Here is a 21,630-nt window from a genome sequence, read left to right as displayed (position 1 = left end):
ACTGAATTTCGGGCCTTGTTTACAGTGCCGTGAGAATCGGTGCAGAGGGTTCTCCAGGACGTGTGAGGACTTGCTGTGAAGGGGCTGGTCTGCGAGTTTCTCCTCTGAAAATCTGCATGTGCCTTGTGTAGGCTGGGAATATTTTTTTGTGTGTGTGTTCTGCATTTGGCCCGCATTAAAATCACGATGCTAGCAATGCCCTTTGGATTCAAGTATGGGAAGGAATTGTGCCCTACTGCTCGTGCTCTGTGCTTTAAAAACAGCAGGGGAGGATCGTGGTCTTCTACAATTCAGATCTGCCTTTCCACCCTCTGACTCAAAACTACAGCGAGTTGTCCTACACAAGTCTCAGAGCTCTGCACAAGATGTTTTTGCATAATGGCCAGCACGGTAATCCTTGTTCTGCTCAAATTTGTGCAATAAAAATACCAAACTTACTACACTGAAGGGAAGCTTTGGTGAGACTTTAAAAACGTTACATAAAGCTGTAATGAATCGAGATGCTGGTAGTGCCTTCAAGATGGAAATTCATCTTTGTTCTGCTTTATTGCTGTAAGCAGCAGCAGATTAAATTTTAGATTAAATCTAAATTATTCATCTAGATTAAATTTTATGCCATTCAGAACTATCACTTTTGTACCTTTGAGAATTTAAGTGACTTAATGATTATTAAATCAGGATGATAACAATGGTTTTATATATTGTATACAATAATTTTTTTTTACAGTTTTGCAGTCATCGTTGCCTTGAACTTCCATTAAAATAATTTTGAAATGTTTAACTATTTTTCCATTCCAAGCCTGTGGTCTTTTTAATGTATTATGCTCTTTTGGACTTAAGAACTTTTAAAAATATTTTGTAATCATTTTTAAAATAAAATACGACTTAAGTATGTGTTTCTCGTTTCTACTGCTGGTGCTTGGTGTCAGTATATAGCTCTCCCAGAACAAACCATAGGAAATAACATCATGCTTTGTTCCTGGTTTGGAGGAAGGAGCTTGCATTGTGTTTGCCTGTTACTGGGGAAGAGGGTCCAGCCTGCAAACCTGCAAAGCCGAGTCTTTTCAGTGGATGTTTCCAGGAGGAAAGGTCCAATAATGTTGGTGTTGTCTCATCCCACGGGGTCCAACCAAGCTAGTTTGTAACAGACTTTACACCTATTGTGTAAATGTGAGTAATTTAAGTGCTGGTTTCATGTTGTCTTGATAAGTTGGAGCTGAAAATTTGAATAACCTGGTAGGCTTATTAAAGGCAGTAGCACAAACCAGGAAAAGGTGTCACAAGAAAATCCTATCTGCTGGTGGAGAAAAATGCAGGGGACTGAGTTACTAGGTTGAGGAGAAGCCACCTGATCTTTTTAAAATGTTTGTTTGATTGTCAGTAGTGGGGGGTGAGGAAAAGGAAATCGTGTGCTTTCTGGCACACAAGATAGCTTTTTTTGTTTTATAATCCTACAGATTGCTTATTACCTGCATATTTTGTAAGCAGGAGAATGGCACTTTAAGCTGTCAGCACTGAAACTGGAACGACACTGTATTTTTCTGTATGTCATATATTAAAGGTGAAATTCTCTCGATGAAGTCGCTAGAGATGAACATAATTGTAAGGGGAAAAGGTCTCTAATGCTATTAATTAAGTTTAATTTGAAAACGAGGTGCAAGCAATCAGAGCAAAATGTTGTGTTAAAAGGGTATGTCAGTGGTGGAGTTACAAAGCCTGAGAAGACAACTGAGAAGATCTAAGAAACGTGAGAAAGACTGAATAATTTGGAGCATGACCACACAGTTTCGGTGCTGTTACTGCTAGAATCGTGGCGACTCCTTTCTCAGCAGTGTGCTCCAAAATTAATTTGCTGTAAATTAACATTACAGCAGGGCAGAACACAGGCTAGTAGGCTGCAGGTTTCCTTTGTGAGTGGCACAGGTAGCACCTGGGTGCTGCTGCCTGCCTGTTGTTCGAGGCACATCCATCTTTCCTTGCTCTCAGCTGGGCTTTCTCCTTAGAGTGAGGAGCACGACAGCCACCTGCTTGCTCACACAGCCTTCTTCATGCAGCTCTGCAGGAACCGAGCAAGGTTAACTACGTGGCTGGGCTGTGGGTTTGACTTCCCTTTGACTTCAGGATAGCTATTCTTGGCCGGCTCAAGGGAACACGAGGAAGTCCAGTCATGGTTTTGCATTCTGGCTGTGTTGGCCACACGGTGCAGCTCCCCGCAGACAGATGATAAAGCTGCTGAGAAGCTGCAGGAGAGAAGTTTGCCCACAAGAGGGCAAAGATGATCCTGGGATTGAAATGATGTGGCCTGCAGGATTTCGCCCTCCTCCCACCTGGATTTTCACTGAAAGCCCCCTTGCCCTCTCCTCTCGTCAGTGTGGCTATAAACTGAAGAGCGTATTTCAGTGATATTTTTTCCAAATGCTTATTTTCCAAAATGTAGCCTGAAGGATTTCTGGTAATAGATAAATGCTGTCTCAAGCAGGTATTCCATCTAAGCAGTTGGGATATGGTAAAGGTTTTGCTTTTATTCCTTTTATTTTGTAACCTGTCGAGATCTTTTTAAAAAATTCATTTTTATTATAAAGTCAGGCTTCAGCTGCATCATGACATCTGCACCTATAATGTGCTGTGCTGCAGCTTTGAAGATTTCCCTGGTCTGTATTATGCTGTGGTTTCCAATGAAAGGGCTGTGGCTCACGGGTAGGCGGGAGGCAGAAGAAAGGAATAGGGAGTACCCGAGCATTTCTTGGACTCTGGGAAAGTTAAATGAGAGAAGCTTATTATCAAAAAAATGCAAATGATGCATGCTGGAAAAAAATTCAGGGTCTAGAAACAGAAATGTTGGCAGCCACAGCCGCAAAGCATGCCAGACAAGGCTTCTTGCAATTCCAGTCCTCTCCAGGCACCACAGCGAAATTTGCTCTGCCCAGCCCGCACGTCCTGACCACTCATTTCAGTTTGTTTCTTACAACCTATTATCTCTTGGCTGAATATTAGAACAGGACGGGGCAAATAAAACAGCCTTGGCTGTTTTGAAGTTGGCAAGTCCTGAGGTGAGAGTCCGAGCTTCACAAGGAGGTGACAGCACAAGCACATTCTTCTGTAACGCGCTTCATTTGCAGCCTGATGAGAACAGCACACCGTGAGTATCCTGACAGGTATCTGGTGTTAGATATTCTGCATGAAAGCAGGCAGTATTCTGCAGTGCTGTGTCTGGAGAGTGCTGCAAAACGCTCTTTAGCCATCACTTGGGTCTGTCATAAGACTTACTGATGTCGTAATGTTGTAAGGCATAAGCATGACAATTTTCTTTACGCACCCTACCCTGGATTAGGTGAAGTGTTGCCCAAAATAACGCAAGCCTGTCTACCCTCAACAGAGCCCTCCTTTTAACCAGCTGTCATTCCAAAATCTCAGTGCAGACATTATCCTGAAATCCTCACTCCCACTGAGCTGTAGGTAGGGAAGGAGCAGTTACTTCGCAGCTTTGTGGCCCCTGTACGCAACTAACTGAAGGCAGGGAGCTGCTACTGTACAGTAACAAGTGCTTTAGCTACAGCTCTGCTGATTTCTCAAAACAGCTGGGATAAAGTGCCTGTGGAGGTCTAGCAAGGAGGTACAACACAGCATTAGAAACCGCTGTCTAGTTAACGTCAGCCTGGCAGTTTTCTGCCTCACAGTCCTCTTGCCCAGAAAGGCTTGTTTTATGAATGAACAAATGTTGTCCTTGACTTGGTACAGTTTTTTTTTTTTAATTGTAAACTCTTGTTTCTGGCAATTGTGCCTCATTTGAGGGTAACAAGGGCATAATTATTCAGCTCTCATGCATCACAAACTGCTGAGCATGAGGTATTAATGGAGTGCTTTGCTGCCACCATCGCTTAATAGCTACAGCTGCAGCATTGTGCTCCTGTTTGGCTGGGGTTCATGAAGAAGGGGCATGCAGCTCATTAAGTTTTATGTTGAGTGATTTACAGACGTAGAAATAACAGTAGCCTGTGTTGGATGGACAAAGCTCTTCTGATTTAGAAGGCGCTATTACGCCAAGAGAGCTGCAATTCACGCCCGTGTCGGGGAAGCCACCAGCACTGGTCTGCCTTGTACAACCCCCAGTAATCTTAATTAAAAAAATAAATAAATAAAAGTTGTGCTCTGTAATTGTGTGTGCTGGCGGGGCTGTACTTTGGGGGAAAAAAAATCAAGCCCTGCCATTGTGACCAGGGTAGCAGATGTAATGAAAGAGAGCTGCAAGCTGATGCTTTGGGGTCACAGAATCATAGACTGGTGATACCCAGAGCTCCTGGCCTGGTCTCTTCCCACCCAGCTATTGCATTAGTTGTGATATTAGCTGAGAGGCAAGTGCTGGAATTAGGAGGTGTGTGTTCTGCCCCAGATCCACACAACAAAGCAAAAAGGGGGATCCCAGCCCTACCCTGAGATGTTCCACGCTGGTAGCTGGTGGAGGAAGAGGCACATCTGAATCAGAGTGGAAAGGTTAACTCCTGCTCTTGAGCCTTGGCTGCTGTGAATCATTCTCTGCCCTCCTCTTTCTTCGTTGAATATTCAGGGGAGAATGGCTGGATATTAAGGCCAGTCCTACGCAAATATCCTCCAAGACACACGGTGCTTTTATTCTCTTTGGGCTGTAAAAATGAGGATGCAGGATGACCTAATTTCCTAGTCTGTCCTCCTATCCCTACGGGTTAGGTGCCTCTAAGTCTATACCTGTGGGCTGTTTTTTTGTTTTGGGTTTTTCCTCAAGGTTTCTAGGGCCTTGCTGCAACTCCTCCTGTGCTGAGAGGGCTGCCTGTCTGCTGCTGATCTACCTGCACCAGTGCAAACACTGAAGAACAGAACAAGTTTCAGAGGCACTGAATTTAGAGATGACTCTGTTAGCGGTTTGGTGGTACTCTCCTGCAGCAGATAGGAATGTCCCACCCCTCTGCTTGGCCTCCCACATCATCCACACATCAACTCCACCTCGATCGCTGGGCTATTCTTGTCTCTCGGGTAGCCCCTTCATCAGCCACAGAAACGTGCAGGTGTTTCCTTCACCACAACCCTTACACTGTTCTGCACATGCAAACACACTGAGCATGAGGCACTCGCTTCACTCCTTTCTTTCTGTGCTCTCCCCTTTTCCCCAGGTGCTTGGTTTGCCACTCAGCTGCCCACGGCACACCCTCTGGGCTCACAGGCAAGAAGGGCTCAGAAGGCGAGGCACACGGCAGTGCTTCTACACCAGGACAGGGCTAAAATAATTGTAGGGCCAGCCCCAGTAACGTGTGGGCTTTGTAGCAGTGGGCCCTTGCAGTGTTACTTACTGCTGGCTGACTCCTGTTGCAGTGAGGAGGGAAGGCCTGCAGCTCGTTTGCTAATGTTTCAGGATGCAGTTCATTAATTTCGAATGGTTGCTTTGTGCAGTGCTGTTACTCTGGACCTGTAAAAAGCTAAAGATCAATATACGAAATCTACAACACCGAGGGCGTCTTGAATTTAACTTCATTCAAACAAGGATCCACAGAATTTTGGTTTCATCTCTGCTTTCTTTTCTAGCTCTGCTCTCCTCACTCCCCACCACCCCAAAAGGCAGGGTTGCCCTCGGCCTCCTTGTTATTACCCCTCCCTCTCATACTGCTGTCCCAGCACACAACAAGCAGCCAGAGCATCAAGCCTTTGGCTACTCCACACTGTCTTTTTAAAGCCTAGCTTTAAAAACAAAGAAGAGCAATACCAAAGATTTCGGTATTTGAATTCTGTCTCCACGTAAAGCTGAAATCTCTTGGCAGCTCCCTTACCCTTGAGGCAGAAAACTCCTGTGGTGCTGCAGAGGGGCTGGTCCTGGCAGGTGATGAGATCTTGTGTGATACTTAATAAATTGTCAAGTTATTAACCTAATAAATCAGCGCAGAGGAGAAACGACAACCAAAAAGAGCATAAAGCTACTTCACCAGTTGTTTATGGACATTTTTTTTGGACTCCAACTCCAGGCTGGTGGGAACCCACCATATAGGGTCAGTCCCTAGTAATAAACACCAGCACGTACTTACCATGTGAGAAAGCAGCGTGCTGGCCCAGGGGACATGGGGAACAGGCTCTAGAGTAGCCAGCTGTGGGTAATCAGTGACCTCTAGAAGGGACGGCCATAGGAAGGAGCAGCCAACAGCTCTTATTGCTTTTCCTGTTTTCCAGCTGCTGTGCTGGAAAAAAAAATAACCATAGCTCTCCAGGAGAGGACAACAAGCACCAGCGCGACTTTCTGACCTCCTTCCACGCAGCACAGTCAAACTGTTCTGGGACCAGGGACCAAAACCAGGAGCTGCCTGATCCCAGCAGCAGGGAACAGCCTTTGCGAGGTGCAGACCCTGCAGCTGTGAAAACTGACACAGCCCAAAGAGGAGGCTTGCACAGGGCCCCTGCTCAAGAATATCCTAGAGCCCTGGGGTGAGGGCACTCTCCTGCCACGGGGGTTTCCCTCTCCCCCTTCCTCTTTTTTTTTTGGTGTAAAAGTTTCACTTCCTCTTCTCGCCTTCCCAGTTTCTACCCTCACAAAGGCATTAGTCATTCTCTAGCTTATCTCAGTCACCATCTTTTTATTCAGCATGAAACAGTTTGTGCTACCCCTCTTCTTCCTCCAAAATTTTTATTTTAATTTTCAGTGAAACTGAACCCCACGCTCTACCTGTGATGGCTCAGAGGAACTACTGCCCTCATCTCGGGACTGAAGAGGGTGGACAACTTCTGGTGGGCTAGTCAGAGACCAGTGTATCCACATACAAGAAAAGGGGAATATTTTTTTTCCTGCAGCTTCTACAGATTTTGTCCTCCAGTTGTAAGAGACATTTGGATGCTCCCAGACAGAAAAACACTGCTCCAGCAAAGGAATGAAGGAAAAAAATAAAAAAGGAGCAAGATAACAAGCCAATTGTCAAAGCCATTTTATCATCCAAATAGCAAACAGTTTATTTTTAGATAAAGAGCTGGAATCCCAAATTTGACAAAGTAACAGACAGATGGAGATTTCAGAACCGGGTTGACACTGAAGGAAAGTTAGAACACTTCTGCTGGCAGAGCTACAGTAGTGAGGTGCCAAAGTCCTTGTCAGACAGAGCTGTCATTCACAGACCTGCTGGTAGAGCTGGTGATACCACCAAAAGCTGTGCTTTTCCTGGTGGATACGTTTCACAAGGATTTGGGAGAAGTGAGGAAGCTGTGCCAGCAGAAGTGTCAGTTTTCCAGCCTCAAAGGCACAAAACCAGAAGCAAACTTGTACTTGATGTCCCTTGATCCAGTACAAACAAGTGCACTTAGAGCAAAATATATTCTTTGGGCTACCACACTGCATCATCCGGGAGTTCTTTGGTTGTTGGACTGCAAGAAATTCCCCTAAAGGCTTCCCCCACACCATGGGAGCAAGTGACAGAGTGACGTGGGAGGCTGAAAACGGGTGAGCACGTAGTGTCAGCAGAGGGGACACGATCCCAGCAGAACATGGAAACAGCCTTTTCTTCACTGCAAGCCCAGCCTCCAGCCCCAGATGCTTCTCTCCAGTGCCAGCGCTGCTCTGCGTGCCCAGCTGCACTCACACCATGCGTAGCTGAAGACTCCTTCCCACAGGATTGCCAAGGCAGGTGAAAGCTTGTAGAAGGTGCCTTATATCCATCTGAGTGCTGCTTTCAAGAGATGAAGGTGCTACCAACAGAAACAGAGCACTTCTCTTTCCTTTGGGGGAACAGAAGAGATTGTATCCTTCACTAGCTATCTTGTCAATCCAAATTGAAGCCAGGGGATCGTTTTCCAAAAACTGTGCCTGAGTCATTCTTGGCAGGTGATCAAGCACCTTTGTTGCAAAATGAAAAAGAGACAGCCCCCCCCAATCGTATATTTATATCGCTACCTTCTGCTGGTATTTTCACTCAAAGTGAAGAGTTTTATTTGAATAATCTTCCGCACTAATGTCAAAGCAATTTACCTTGGAGTGAATACAGGTATCTTCATCCATATACAGTAGACTTCTGTGCTTTCCAATTGTTTGCTGCTCTGTGTTGTTAGGAATAAGTCACTTATGAAAAGGAACAGCAGTAGTAATCACAGAAACTGTGTGTATCATGAGAAGGGGGATTTCTGCCTTTCCAAGTTTTCTGCTCAGTTATTTCCATTTAATTTCTCATTATTATTATTTTTTTTAGAATTTTAGCAGTTGGCCAATTTCCTTTGTTAAAGAATAAAAAACAAAACCAAAAAAACAACCAAAGACATGACAGGACGAGAGAAGAAATTAAGGTGGCAACAAATGGCAATGCATGATAACCTGTAAAGGGGCACAAAAAGCATTTTCTAAAAGCAGATCATTAAATTACTTAGGAGTATTTATGCAGAATTTCAGACAAATAGAAAAATGCATAGCAGGCCAGAAAACACTTCCTGCAGATTGGACCTGGTAAACAAAAATTCCTATTTTTTGCAGAAACCTGCTGCACTGTCATGCAGTTGTCCTGATGTAAGAGACCAACTTAAACGTGTCAGCTCTACTTCACAGCTAGATGTGCAAGGGAAGAGCACCAAGGAGGAGGAGCCTACGCTTCCCTTTTTTCTGCAAAGAGTTTCCAGCTCATCAGAGATGGACTGCAAAAGGGCAGAGGTGCCAAGAAGGTAGCAGCATTGTCCCAGCCTCAAAGTTACGTAAAGCTTCACAACAACGTCAGGTTGGACAAAACTCTGTCCAGGCTTTGGGCAGAGCCCCTGAAAATATCGACCCCAGCAGAGGCAGAGGAAGGGAAAAACCACATGAAAGAGGGAGAAAGAGGCACTAGACAGATTGTGATAGATTGCTCTATTCACAATGAGCTTTCCATAAACACCATTAGCCTCCAAAGAGAGTACTTTCCTTTCTAGGAAATTCAGCAGAAATTTCCCATACAGCAAGTCTTATGAACGTCCATTCCACCAACAAGTATTTGCGAAAAAGAAAGAAAAAGACCTCGCTAATCATTAAACGCTTATTCTTGGGTAGGTATTTCCCTGCATTTGGCAGAGGGAAGTTTTTAAGAATAATTTTTGATTGTTGATAAACTTAAAATTTGTGAACAAAAAAACCCGAATGTCATCATGTGCTGTTGGGGCTAGAAGAGAGTATTTGCAGTAATTCATACAAATTGCAGTTTGTATTTTTTGACGCTGGCTGAGCTGCTGTTAGAAAAATCCATGGCTCTGGTAGGAAGAGGTAACAAAGACTTGGGTCAGCTTATCCAGGCACAGATCAGTTTGTAACAGTTCCTTTGTTAAACAAACCATCCTTGGAAGTTAAAAAATCAGGTAGGAATTTGCAGGATTTCCCTTCTGTAAACAGATGGAGGAAATTAGAAACAATTCTTCCATCCCTCTGAAAGGAGAATCAAGCAACTCTCCAAATCAGTCTTTTTTTGTAGTACTTATTGCAAATGACTGGCAATGACTGCAGCCCAGCTTGAGAGACACAAGTAGTCTTTCTCTGTAAAGCTCAGAAAAAAGTTGGTTCTCCATTATAAACTTCTTCTGGGGGGAAAGCAAACTTTTTGGATGGGGGAGAAAAAACCAGCTTTGGTTCACAACATTGTTTTGCATAGGAATTCAAGTAGATCTTCAAAGGCTGTCCAGGCTTCTAATGAAATACCCAGGCTTTCTTCTCCATGGTGCATGCTCCTCTTTGGTATGCTATTTCGTAAGGCAGACCTCTTGCAGAGATGGAGGAGTCATACAGCTGCATCTTTGAAAAGGAAGCCAGAGTCACTTTCACTGCCACAAACAAATGAAGCCACTCGATTAAAGAGCACACAGGAAACCTTTGTTTCGTAGAGGGTGGGAGAGGAAGAAGAGACAACACCGACACATTTGCTACTTACTAGAAGCAAATTATTTTGCTCTACTGCTTAGTTGTTAAAAACTGTCAGTAGCTGTGATACACGTGTTAACTGAAAGTATGGGATCATTGCTTTGTGAGGAATTTTGAGTAACAAGCAACAGGCTGTTAATAAAACCTCCCAGGTAGACGCTGCCACAGGAAGATATAAATATTCATTTTGGGAAGCATTTCTGGCAGGCACTAAGCATGATACTTACTTGTTGACTGGGTAATGCAAGAAACCTTGTAGGATGACCAGATGCTTAAAACACAAAGGATCGTAGCTAGGAATCCAAAAGTCTGGGCGAAAAACAAACAAACAAACCACAAATATTTACCACTAGATGACACACATTCCATGAACGTACGGACTCTTGTATATTCACCTACATATTTTATGATGTTAACAGACCAAAAGGAGTTATGCTTTCCTCCAATCTGCCAATATGCTTAATGACAATAATAAAAAATAATAATCCATAGCATAATAGCAGCTTATGCTTTGACAAAACAATGTCTGGAAGATACACTGAGAATCATATACATGGGAGAGAAAAAGCTGGACAGCAACAGTGTCTCACCTGCCAGACTTCTCATTAGGATTCTGCAACAAATAAAATACTTTTCTAACACCTCCAATTTCTATTCTTTTGGCAAACCCCACTCAAACAAGTCTTTCTCTGCCATCTGCCAAATAAACAACTCAGGCAAGTCTTCTAGTCCATTTTCATCTATAAAACATCACCAGAACCAAGTTCCTGAAAGCAATTTATTCTGTTGGGATTGGATTTTAAGTCCTGTTGCTGTGAAAATACTGTTGCCCACAGTCAAAAGTCATGCTTCTAAAAGCCCCCTTGCCAACACAGCCAACAGAGACAGAGTGCATCTTCCACTGAGGAGGCCTGGGACTACAGTCAGTTTTAGCTCAGAAGAAATTATCTTGAACATGGGCAGGAGGAGGCAAAAGACTAGGGTGAAGTGCTTCCAGTTGCCTTTGGTTTCAACTCACAGACAGGCCAAATACCCACTTTAGTGGTGACTCTGGAGCCTCACAACGAAACCTTTTTGCTGGCATTACATTCCAGAACATCCACTGAAATCAGCTAGAAGGCAGTGTACCAACTGAGACACCAGCAAGGCAAGTCAATAAGAAAACAAAGTGACAAGCAAGAGATTTCTAGTGCCCTAGTTAATATACATTGCAATGAAAAAGTGTCTAGACTAATAAACGGCCTTACCGCTCCAGCCACAAGGCCAGTCACATTGTAACTCTTCGATGCTGCTACGATGGATGCAATGAGGAGCAGAATGGTACCAATTAAATAATGAAGAAACTCCTGTAAAGACAAGCACAGGTTGCTTCAGTAGGGAACCTTAACAGGAAAGTATTTCTACACGCACCAGAATCAAAACAAGTTGGCAGAGGTTACTCGAGGCCAGAGGGAAAAAAACAAGTCAAAATGAAAAAAAAAAAAAGTTTTGAAAAGAAAGAAAGAGACAAAAAAACAACTTGTGAGCTGTCAGGCAGTGTGCCATACCTGACCTTCTGCTCAAAAGGGAGGGGCGAGCTGCAGGTCTGCTAGTGTCACTGGAATGAGATCTACTTACTGGGTAAGGATCCAGTCCCTTCAGCTCACTATGGTACACTATGGAGGGTGAAACATTTACCTTTATTGCGTCAAATTACTCAAAGAGACAGTTCTGGAGGAAGGAAGAAGTTTTGAGGGGGCACTTCTCTAGTCTACATACATGACATGGCAATGAAGGCAGAGGAAATGCAAACGCTTCTACTTCTCATCGGAAAGTCAGCTAGTTCACTAACAACTTCCATCAACCTCGACTAGAAACAGGAGGGAACCCACAAAAAGCACGACTGTACAGATATTCGTAAGCAATATCAGGTTCCAGAAAATCAGTCCAAGTCTGTAAGGGTGGCTGCAGCTTATTAATGCAGTAAGTAACACATGATGAAGCAGTTTGTTTTTTTTTTTTTTCCTGAGAAAGCACTGAGGCACTGTATTTAAGACTTTCTCTCATGTGTCAAGTATCACTCCAGGAGTTAATTTTGCCACGCTGTAAACTGGTGTCATCTGTGGATTTGGACTTTCAGTCCTCGCCAGGTTTAAGGGTGTCTGCAACATACAGGGGTTGTTCCATTTGGGGTGGGCAGGAGGGATTTCTGCTCACTCTACTTGCACTGCGTTACCAGCGTGAGCCAAGCAAATGCCATGTGTAGGGGAGAGGGGAGATTCCTCCTCAAACACAAGGAGAGAATATAGAGTTTCAAGGAAATCCCAGAAGAGAAATAGTCTGCCATATCACACCACCTGCTAGAATAAAGTATTTCTGCTAGGAGGCTGCTCTGGCTAGTTTGCAATGCATCAGGCATGCCATTGCCTCCTCAGAGACGCCCAGTAAAGCAGTGTACACTGGCCACTACTATTGAAAAGCCCAACAGATGGGGCCAAGGTGTAAATGAATTGTCAAAGGCTAAATTACACGGAGAACCAACCCCTGGCAGGACTGGAAGAGTGCCCCTCTGGAGAAATGCTTTCCAGCTTTAAAAGGTGTCAGTGCAGAGCAACCTCTCGAACCACTTCGACTTTACTGATTGCAAGTCACAGCCCTGCAATGAAGAGATCCTGCCAGGAAACTCAGCCAAACACCAATCCTAGTTTCCCCAAGTCTCTTACAGGCCTTCCTATTCTGTTCTAAAGGCACTTAAATATTTGACTGAAAAGGAAAGTGGTTGGAAAAGAGCAGCAATGTATAAGCATCCCATCCCGTTAAACCTATCGGGGGCTGAGCAGCCACAGTCTGCAGTGCCTTAAACTCACATTTTGGAATGAACAATCGCAACAAAACCAAAAAGCAGGGGTTGCAAAGATCCAGACGGCACAGTTCTATGACAGCAGTGCACACAGCAAGTGGTGCTTGGCAAAACTGTCACTTAGCAGCTTCTTTCATTTGTATTTATCTCGGAATTTGTACTGCCTCTAGATAAAGACAGAAGTGCTTTCTGGAGACAGATAATGGAGGCACGCATTTTTAAGAAGTGTTGCAAGTCTACCCACATTATTCAATTAAAAAGAATTTTTTTTCTCTCTGGTTAGAAGTGGCTGGCTGGATAAACTGTTATCTCAGATCTGTAAATTACTTACTGTAGTTTCTATTAAAAGCCATCCAACTGCTTATTGAATTTCAAAATGTGCCCTACATCTCTCCTGGTTGGCATTTTCCACCCCACCGGTTCTTTTGCTGTGGGACTGACACGCCACTATGCATCCGAGAGACGTTTGTAAGAGCTTATTAAAACCTGTGATCCCACACCAGGACGCAGGACTCTTCTGCTAGCTGACCTGATCAAAGCTGCCGAGGAAGTTCAGGTCTCTCATTTTCTGTGCTGCTCGTTAGTTCTCTGCTAGGACAGGAGAGATGGATGTGCAGGGGAAATGGGGGAACGAGGCAGAAACTTCCTGCAGGATATCCTAGGAATGGCCAGGCTACAGCAGTCAGGCTGAGGCTCCCATTCTTTGCTATTGTTTAAAGTTACCTCCAACCCTACCAAAAAGAGTCAAATTTGACTTAAATAGCACACACAGACTTTATTTTGGGACAGGATGTAGCACATCCATTCTAATGCAACGATTTGGTTCTCTAACAGCCACATAGCTACTATAAATGACCTGAGTTAGGGCCCACCTGCTGAGGCTTCAATTGTCTCAGAATCACACCATTGCCCTCCCTGGAGGAAATCTGGATTTCTATCTGTGTAAAGGAGAGCAGGAGCCAATCCAGGCCAGCTAAAAGAATTACTGTGTCTGCTGAACTGCATACTAACGCCAAAAGCAGCTAAAGGATTTGTCCATGAAAGAGAGCCTATCGACGTGTGACAGCACAAGAAAACAGACTGTATAATCTAGACATCAACCCACAAGAGAAGCAAGACACACAGACTGCCTTACAGACTTACCGCAAGGGGCCAGCTGACACAAGTGAGCATCCTGTAGACTCTGAAAATGTGGATGATGTAGAAGAACAAAACCATAACCAAGTCGCACATGGCGACAATCTGGAAGTAGCTGTATGCACTGTAATTCGTCCACTGAGAATTGTTTACGCTGATGAATGCAACCAGCAGCGAGATCTGAAAGACAAAAAGCACTTAAAGGTTTTTAGAGTGGCCGTGAAGATGGTTTCAAACACACCAAAATGTCATTTAGAAACAGAAGACAAACATCCAAAGTCAACTGCATGGTCCCAGCGAAATGGAGGACAAAGTAGCAAGCACGAAAATAATGTTTTAAAATTTGCAGTTAAATCCACTAAAGCAACCACTAAGAGTGGGAAGAGAGCCAACTGCTGAAAGGAAGGCAGCAGTCTCAGCCTGAAGAATCCAACCTGAAGAAGCCTCTGTGTACAAAACAAGAGGCCTCAGATAGAGCAGAGGCACTGACAGCCAGGAGTTGCAGCAGCAGCTGAAGGACCTAAAGCGTGTGGACTTTCAGAAGGGTGTGGATTGCTCAGTGCAGTCAAAATCACCAAATGCTGTAAAAATGAACCCACAAACACGTATCTTTACTTCTATTTCGTGAGATTTCCCACACAAAATCGTAAGGCAAGGCTCAAAATGAACTAACAATTTCACCCTTCCTTTTCTACCACCTACGCAGGAGGAGTATTAGCAGGCTGCAAGGTCGTACCACAAGAAATAATACAAACTTTGGAGGAACTGATTAATTCACCCCATACCCAACGCCGTCATTGAAAAGCTTTGATATGCTAACAGGGTTACATGAGACCACAACGCATTCATGTACACCTTCTGTCAGCTGTAGGCTTGAAAAGGACAAGAGATCTCTTTATTTTTTTTAATCTGAAGCTACTCGTTTATTTTACTGATCTTGCAGGTTGCACCAACGCGGATAAACTGGGTGATAAAAATAAATCTACCCAGGTTATACCCAAATGTTTTGTTATTACAGACTTTGGCAAGGAGTGTTTTCAGCCATTGTAATTTTCAGTTCATCCGGGCTCAGCCAGGAGCAGTCATGATTCACACTTTAAGAGTTTCTCCACGACATGAAAAAACTTTCTGAGGAAGCCTGCTCTTCACTACTGCACCATACTTCCGTGCACAGTCAGCTTTCAACCCCCTAACCTAAGCTGCATCCATTAGCAGAGTAATTTAACTAGATTAAAAGGGAAAAAAAACAACACCCAGCACCCAAACAACATAGCTCAGATTCTTCCTGCTGTATCTTTGAACTCCACCTGCTCAGTTGGAAGTGGACAGGCTAAACACACGCACCCTCCTGTTCCTTTCTTCCCAGGTGTGCTCCCCTTCCCAAGCACGTAACCCTGCCTGCACCATGCCTGCTCTCTGCCCCTCAGTCCAGGTCTCACAGCGTGGCCACTGGCTACTCCTGAATGCACAGAGTCCTGTATTTTGTGCACGGTGGAGGTTTCTGAGATGTTAGGTTTCTTAGAAGACACCAAAGCAATGCTCTCCACTGTTTAAAGACTTTTGGCCAAGTTCTTCAATTCTGAGATCATTTTGATGAAGCTTTGCCCTATCTGTTTTCATGAGCAGCCTTTGTCTTCTTCTCCTTACCACCCTGACTCCAGTCCCTGTCGTGTACTGGTAGGCCTCCCTGGTTCAGGTGCTCTCACAACAACCAGTTATCAGCTTCAATTACACTGTAAAAATCAAGAAAAAAGCTATTCAGAGAAATGTTAGATCTGCCTACTGGCTCATTTCACGCTTGAACCATTACCTTTAGCAGCTTTTGTACCGTGTACAAAGGGTAAGAAGGACGGAGGCCTTGAAGTACAACCACCAGCCAAATAACAAGAAGCACTGGTGAGCCTTGCTTTAACAGAGCTGGTTCTTTCAGCTTCTGAAGGTGAAGCACAAAAGTGTGGGGTTTTTTTCTTCCTTTAGACGGAAGGTCTAAAAATTTTAGAACAAGCAGAAAGACGAATGTGAGCCATCTAACAAGAAGATCAGAAAATTCACCTGAGGTGTTACATTCCTCCAAAGTAAGAAGATCCAAGGTACCAAACGGCCTGTGAAGAAGCTGTTCAGCTCCCAAGAACAAGGTGGAAGCTTGGATTTGAGCAACCAGGCTCTCCACTCCAAGTGCACTTCCCAAAAACAACTGGCACAGATTCCCCCTTTGCTGCTTTCAGGTGTGCCTCAAACTCAATCATTAAAAAGAATAGCAGCAAGTGCAGCAAACAGAGCCACAGCATATTCTCCCTCCTTTAAAAGTGACAAATATCAAAGTTCCACCACCAGATAGCAGAGTTGATGATGCTATACCAGGAATATATGATGATAGAGCAGGCAATGGCTGTATCTATTTTTTCGTGTAACTCCTGTTCCCAGAAAACTTGTGCAATAAAAAGATTAATATGCAACCGTCTGAGATACAGTTAAACATCCATCAGAATTCAGGTTGTGGCACAGACATAAATATATAAGGGGACAGAGAGAAAAATGAATGGCAAAGTAATAAAATGATCAAGTGTTATGAATGTCCTTTATGTATCTGTGCTCGGGGCAACAGGTTAATACAGCTTGGAAATAAAAAACTGAGGCACAAAAAAAATTCAGGGTATTGCCAATTCCATTTCAATATCGTATTTCACAGGTTGTGAAAGCTGCAGGCTGTGACCCACACCAGCCAGCCAGCCAGACCAGAAGCACAGGTCAACCGATGCTAAGTCTCGTTGGAAAATTTTGGTGCTTTCCACAAAACGGGACCAGGCTCCAGAGCTGCAGTCCACAAGGGGTGAGGGACACGCTGCAGGAGACTAGGATTTAAGTGCTTTCTGGTTTCTGAAAAGCAACACAAAGAGCATATGCATCAGTCAACTCCAAGGGGCAGTTCTGGGTTTTAAATTAAGTTCCGTATTTACCCTGTTTCACCAAAGTTGATCAGCTTGAAGTTGACTTTCTGCTGGAGCAGATATTTGAAGTAAGCCATGAGGAATGTTTAGGAACACTGGGATATTTCAGCAACTCTCTCTCAGTGAAGCCAACGTGAGCTGAAGGCAGTCAGCAACTGCCAGGAGGCACTCAACACCTCACCAGAGAGAACAGACACTGTGACAGAGAGATAGGACGAGCCCACATTCCCTTCTCTATTTTGAGCTGGAGACAAGTCAGTCCTCTCCTCAGCAACGTGCCTGCGGAAGATGCTGGCTCTTGAATAGCACTGACAAAAGTTCCCAAGCCTAAACACCACCCTGATTTGAACCAGCTTACACACATCAATGAGAACCCCTGACCCGCCTCTCCTCCAGGCTGAGCAGCTCCATCTCTCTCAGCCTCTCCTCGTGTGAAGGATGCTGCAGTCCTTCAATCACCTTCGTGGCCCTGTGCTGGACTCTTGCAGCAGCTCCAGGTCTCTCTTGTACTGGGGAGCCCAGAACTGGGCACAGCACTCCAGGGGTGGCCTCACCGGTGCTCAGCAGAGGGGAAGGATCACCTCTAAGGATGCCCACACCTTCCTCCTGCATCCCTCTGGCAGGAGAGGAGAGGAGAGGAGAGGAGAGGAGAGGAGAGGAGAGGAGAGGAGAGGAGAGGAGAGGAGAGGAGAGGAGAGGAGAGGAGAGGAGAGGAGAGGAGAGGAGAGGAGAGGAGAGGAGAGGAGAGGAGAGGAGAGGAGAGGAGAGGAGAGGAGAGGAGAGGAGAGGAGAGGACTGGACAAGAGTCATAAATTCTCTCTCCTCGTGCTATAAAACGCTGCTTGAAGTGTTTCCCAGCAATGCTGTTATTCTTTAAAAACGTGCTCTGTTTTTCTCCCAGATTCTTCTTGTCCCTGTCAAAGAATGGAGTAACGAGCACCTAAAGTCCATCGGCCATTCGTCACGCTCAGTAAAAAGCAAGGAAAACGTGTAGCAGGACTTCAAGGAAGTCATCCTTCCACTGCTGGAAAACTCAACAGAAAGGGAAGGAGAGAAGTCACGCCTTTGTATTAGGAAGAGATTGCATCTCAGGATTAATAGGCTGAACTCCCCTGCACAAATAAATAATAATAATAATAAAAAAAAAAGGTGCTGGACTGTATCAGCAAAGACAGAAGAACCTAGACCGACCCTGCAAGCTCAAATCACCTGCTGCAAGGAAAGGGCAGGCAGAAATGAAGAGCTTACAGATACTGCTTTTCTCCCCAGTGCCCTGAGGGAACCATAAGGTACGAAAGGCTGTGCCCTTCACATCCCTCCCTGTACGCTGGCTGGCACCTCTCAGCATTTTCTGAGCCGGTGGTAGGAGGCTGCAGTTTATCTGACCACAGAACGATTTTATAACCCAAGAATAAATCTGGGCGAGTGCTTTATACGGTCCTTTTCTACTGTCCTGCTTTAATGGACGTAATAAATAACGCTCTGATTTTATTACCAATGCTTAATTCTTTTGTAACATTTGGAGAGAACTAAATTTTCTTCAGACCAGCTACCTGCACAAATATAAATCCACCTCGATCTCCACTATTGACAACAAGAGGCTACAAAGGAAAGCCTGATGCTCTGAGCGTTAAAGACATTTCCACACACACACACTGACAGAAGATGGGAGGAGTTGAATGTCAGTCCTAGTGTTTGACCACCCTCATGTTAAGAAATTCTTCCTCAATCTCCCCCGGCCCAGCTTTGTGCCGTTCCTTCACATCCTAGTAAAGACTTGTGCTAAAGCTCTGCACCTTCAGAACACCTCAGACATGGAAAACGAGGCAAAAATCCCACCAGCTGACCACTGATGTAGCAGACAAGTGTGAATGTAAAAATCTGTGGGAATAACCCTACAGCAATCAAGCAGAGCATCACAGAACAAGTGTAAGAGTAGGAAAAGGCTGGTCTTTTGGGGGTTGCTTTTGGGTTGGTTAGTTGCCATTTCACTTACTATCACTTGCTTACTTACAGTAGACTGATACCAGGCGTTGCAAAAAACCCAAACATCCAGAAGACATCCCCAGTAAACTCCTGTTTTCCACCTGGAAACATGACCTGTAAAGGCAAGGCCACTACTCATCCCTTGACCATTCCTGACTGTTTTTTCCCCCAAATTATCCCCGGCCTGTACCCAGCTGCTCTTTCACAATCCCATTAATGACCGTGACCAAGTATCCCTCAGAAATGCCGAGAGCCTGCTTTCCAGGCAGCTCCTGGGTGTCCCGCGATGGGCAGCAGTGAAGGAATCCCTCTTTTTGCTTTGCTTGCACACACAGCGCCTGCTTCCCTTATAAAACTGTCCTTACCTCGATCCACGAGGCCTCTTGCCTTGCTTCTATTTAATTCCCAACCCTACAGGAGAGGGGAGCGCGAAAGCCAGGGTGGGTGCTGGGGTCAACCCGCTGCAGGTGGCTCTCCCTGCCTGGCACTTCAGCTGCTGCAGCAGCACCAGGGGGAGTGTTAAAAACCTTCACTGCAGCAGGGATCCGAAGGTGGATCTTGCAAATCCCAAGGGTGTATCCTGCACCGATAGGCTGAGCCTGCTGTCCTGCCACGTGACCTTTAGCTATGAAAAATAGCGTGGTTTTTTATATATATATAAGAAAGATAAGGTAGATAGGAAGCAAAACTGCCTCCAGGTACCCAGCATCCTGATTCCCCTATTCACATGAGAATGAACAACAAGTCCCACTCTTAATGTATTCCAGCTGTCTTCCCCACTGCCTTGCATCAGGCCACGCGCTGCAATTGCATAACAAAATATTTCCAGCGGAGAGGTTTGGCTTGATGCATTTAAGCCAAAACTGTCCAAAAAAAAAAAAAGTCAAAAACTGCACGAAGTATTACGGGGTTGAAGGGAATCAGGGAACTGACACAGCAACAGAGTGATTCTGTCTGTCCGTCTGCGTATCCTTCCCTGTGTGAGTTATTTTTCCAGCTGCTGTCTGTTCTATAATTAGTGCAGCAGCACAGCCCATGTCAGAACAATGGTGCCAGAGGGAGCGGCACAAGCAGCTGGGAGAGGGGGACACAAGGATGCTCTTTCTGGGTGGCACTGCCAGAAATACAAGCCTCGGATGCCCACTAGCCGAAGCACCATTTAAAAAGCAGGTGGAGAGGCAAACAAGGCATCATCTCAGAGCACTGTTAGGGGAAAAGCGTCATGGGACAGGGCTCGGCGTGGTACGAGGCCCGTACAAACACTGCAGGCAGCAGCTCTGGTTTACCAGTCTCCAGCTTGCAGTTGGCAGCATCTGAAACACAGGAAAGTGCTTTTCCTTTCCATCTTTCTTTGATAATTTAACCCTCTGGAAGACAGAAACAGCATTTTTTGCCTGGATGCTGTGAACAAAATTGAAAGGAGAGCTTCACCAATGTACTAATGAACCACTGCACTGCTTCAATCCTCCCTCCTCCTGAATCTAAGAACAGGAGGACCCTGAGTATTATCCACGAAACTGATAAAAACCAGCTGATTTCCACTCTCTTAACATTTACCCAAGTTCTAGTGTGAGCAAATGTACAACAGCTGTGTGTCTACAGATCTGGAGCAAGGGACAGCAGTGACTCACTTGAAGTTTTATTACAGCATTTTAAAAACAAAAAAAAAAAAACACAACATAATAAGAGCTAAATGCTTCTTTTATTTGAATGAAAAAAGAAAGTCAAAGTTTCCAGCTTGTGACACCAGCCAAGATACTAAGTGGAATTTTCCATTCTAGGCGTGCCAGGCAGGATAACCAGGCCCTGTTTAGGTGTCCCACACCGAGCAGAAATGTCACTGACTGCAGCTGTACTGTCACCGTGCGTTTCCAGAAGTTACACCTCAAGGCGGTGAAGCAACACCTTTATTATTTATTACGTATTTCTGGACAGAACCAAACGCTTTTTTTTTTTTGAGCAGCTTCCCAAAACAGAAAGACGAGCGGAGCTCGGGCCAAGGTTACGAGCGTAATTCGTGCAAGACTGGTTCAGCTAATTTAAGCAACAAAGCTGGCCGACGCTGCAATCGAGATTTTCTTTCTCCAAAAAAGTGGTGCTGGAAACGCGGCTGTAACAGCCGAACCCCCGCTAACAAGAGAAAAAAGAGATAAAGAAGCCAGCCCACTTAAAACTTCACTAATGACGGATGAAATCAGCAGCCCTCGAGTGCATGGCTCTGTGAAGCAGTCAGCCTTTGGTCGCGCAGCGATCTCTCAGCCCCTGTGTCTGGGCAGATTTCCTTCTTGTCTGGCTGGTTTGCAAAAATACGGAGGCTGCCTGACCTCTGATAAGCACCTTCTCTTGTGCGCTGCCATCCACGGGCTATTTATTGAAGATAAAAACAGTGGGAGGGTGAGAAGGAGGCAAAATTATCTTATTCAGACCCTCAAAGACTCAGATAAAGGACAAGCAAGTGGCATTCTTTATCTACCAAAAAGAAGTTATCTATCTGTTCAGGAAGAGGCCTCGGTGGTAGAAGAGGACGCGGGGTAATCGTAGAGGCAACGTGTCAATGACATTATTAATGAGCCCTGGTTGCAGGATGTCAGCCACGATTACCAAAAGGGCAAATCTTCGTGACGACCGGCAGCAGTTAGGTGCTGATTGTGCACGTCCCAGTGTGAGCAAGGCGTCGATCCCACCTCTGCCAGCTCAGCCAGCTCCCTGCAGCAGCCCTCCGAGCTGCCTGCTCTGCCAGCACACGGTGCTGGGAGGAAGACAAAGCCTGAAGGTCCTCTTCAGGACGAAGCCAGCTCACAGCTTGCCCATCTATTAACAATGGAGGAGCAAGGCACCTCTGAAACCAGTTG

At 45.0% G+C, this 21,630-nt stretch overlaps 1 protein-coding gene across 1 annotated transcript in view; it reads right to left on the bottom strand.

Annotated features, from left to right (window-relative positions):
* Positions 1-8,185: 8,185 nt before the first annotated feature.
* Positions 8,186-21,630, bottom strand: part of CMTM8 (CKLF like MARVEL transmembrane domain containing 8) — a 56,834-nt gene continuing 43,389 nt past the window's right edge. The window contains exons 4-7 of the mRNA XM_032180688.1: positions 13,851-14,024; positions 11,116-11,214; positions 10,096-10,177; positions 8,186-9,742 (exon numbers count right to left, since the gene is read on the bottom strand). Of these exons, the coding sequence (XP_032036579.1) occupies positions 9,729-9,742; positions 10,096-10,177; positions 11,116-11,214; positions 13,851-14,024 (369 nt within the window). The 3' untranslated portion in view covers positions 8,186-9,728. The remainder of the gene's footprint in view (positions 9,743-10,095; positions 10,178-11,115; positions 11,215-13,850; positions 14,025-21,630) is intronic.

This window comes from Aythya fuligula, chromosome 2 (assembly GCF_009819795.1).
Source record: "Aythya fuligula isolate bAytFul2 chromosome 2, bAytFul2.pri, whole genome shotgun sequence".
In the NCBI taxonomy this organism is placed as follows: Eukaryota; Metazoa; Chordata; class Aves; order Anseriformes; family Anatidae; genus Aythya; species Aythya fuligula.
Note: the sequence above shows the minus strand (reverse complement) of the source record. Positions and strands in the feature narration are given on the sequence as shown.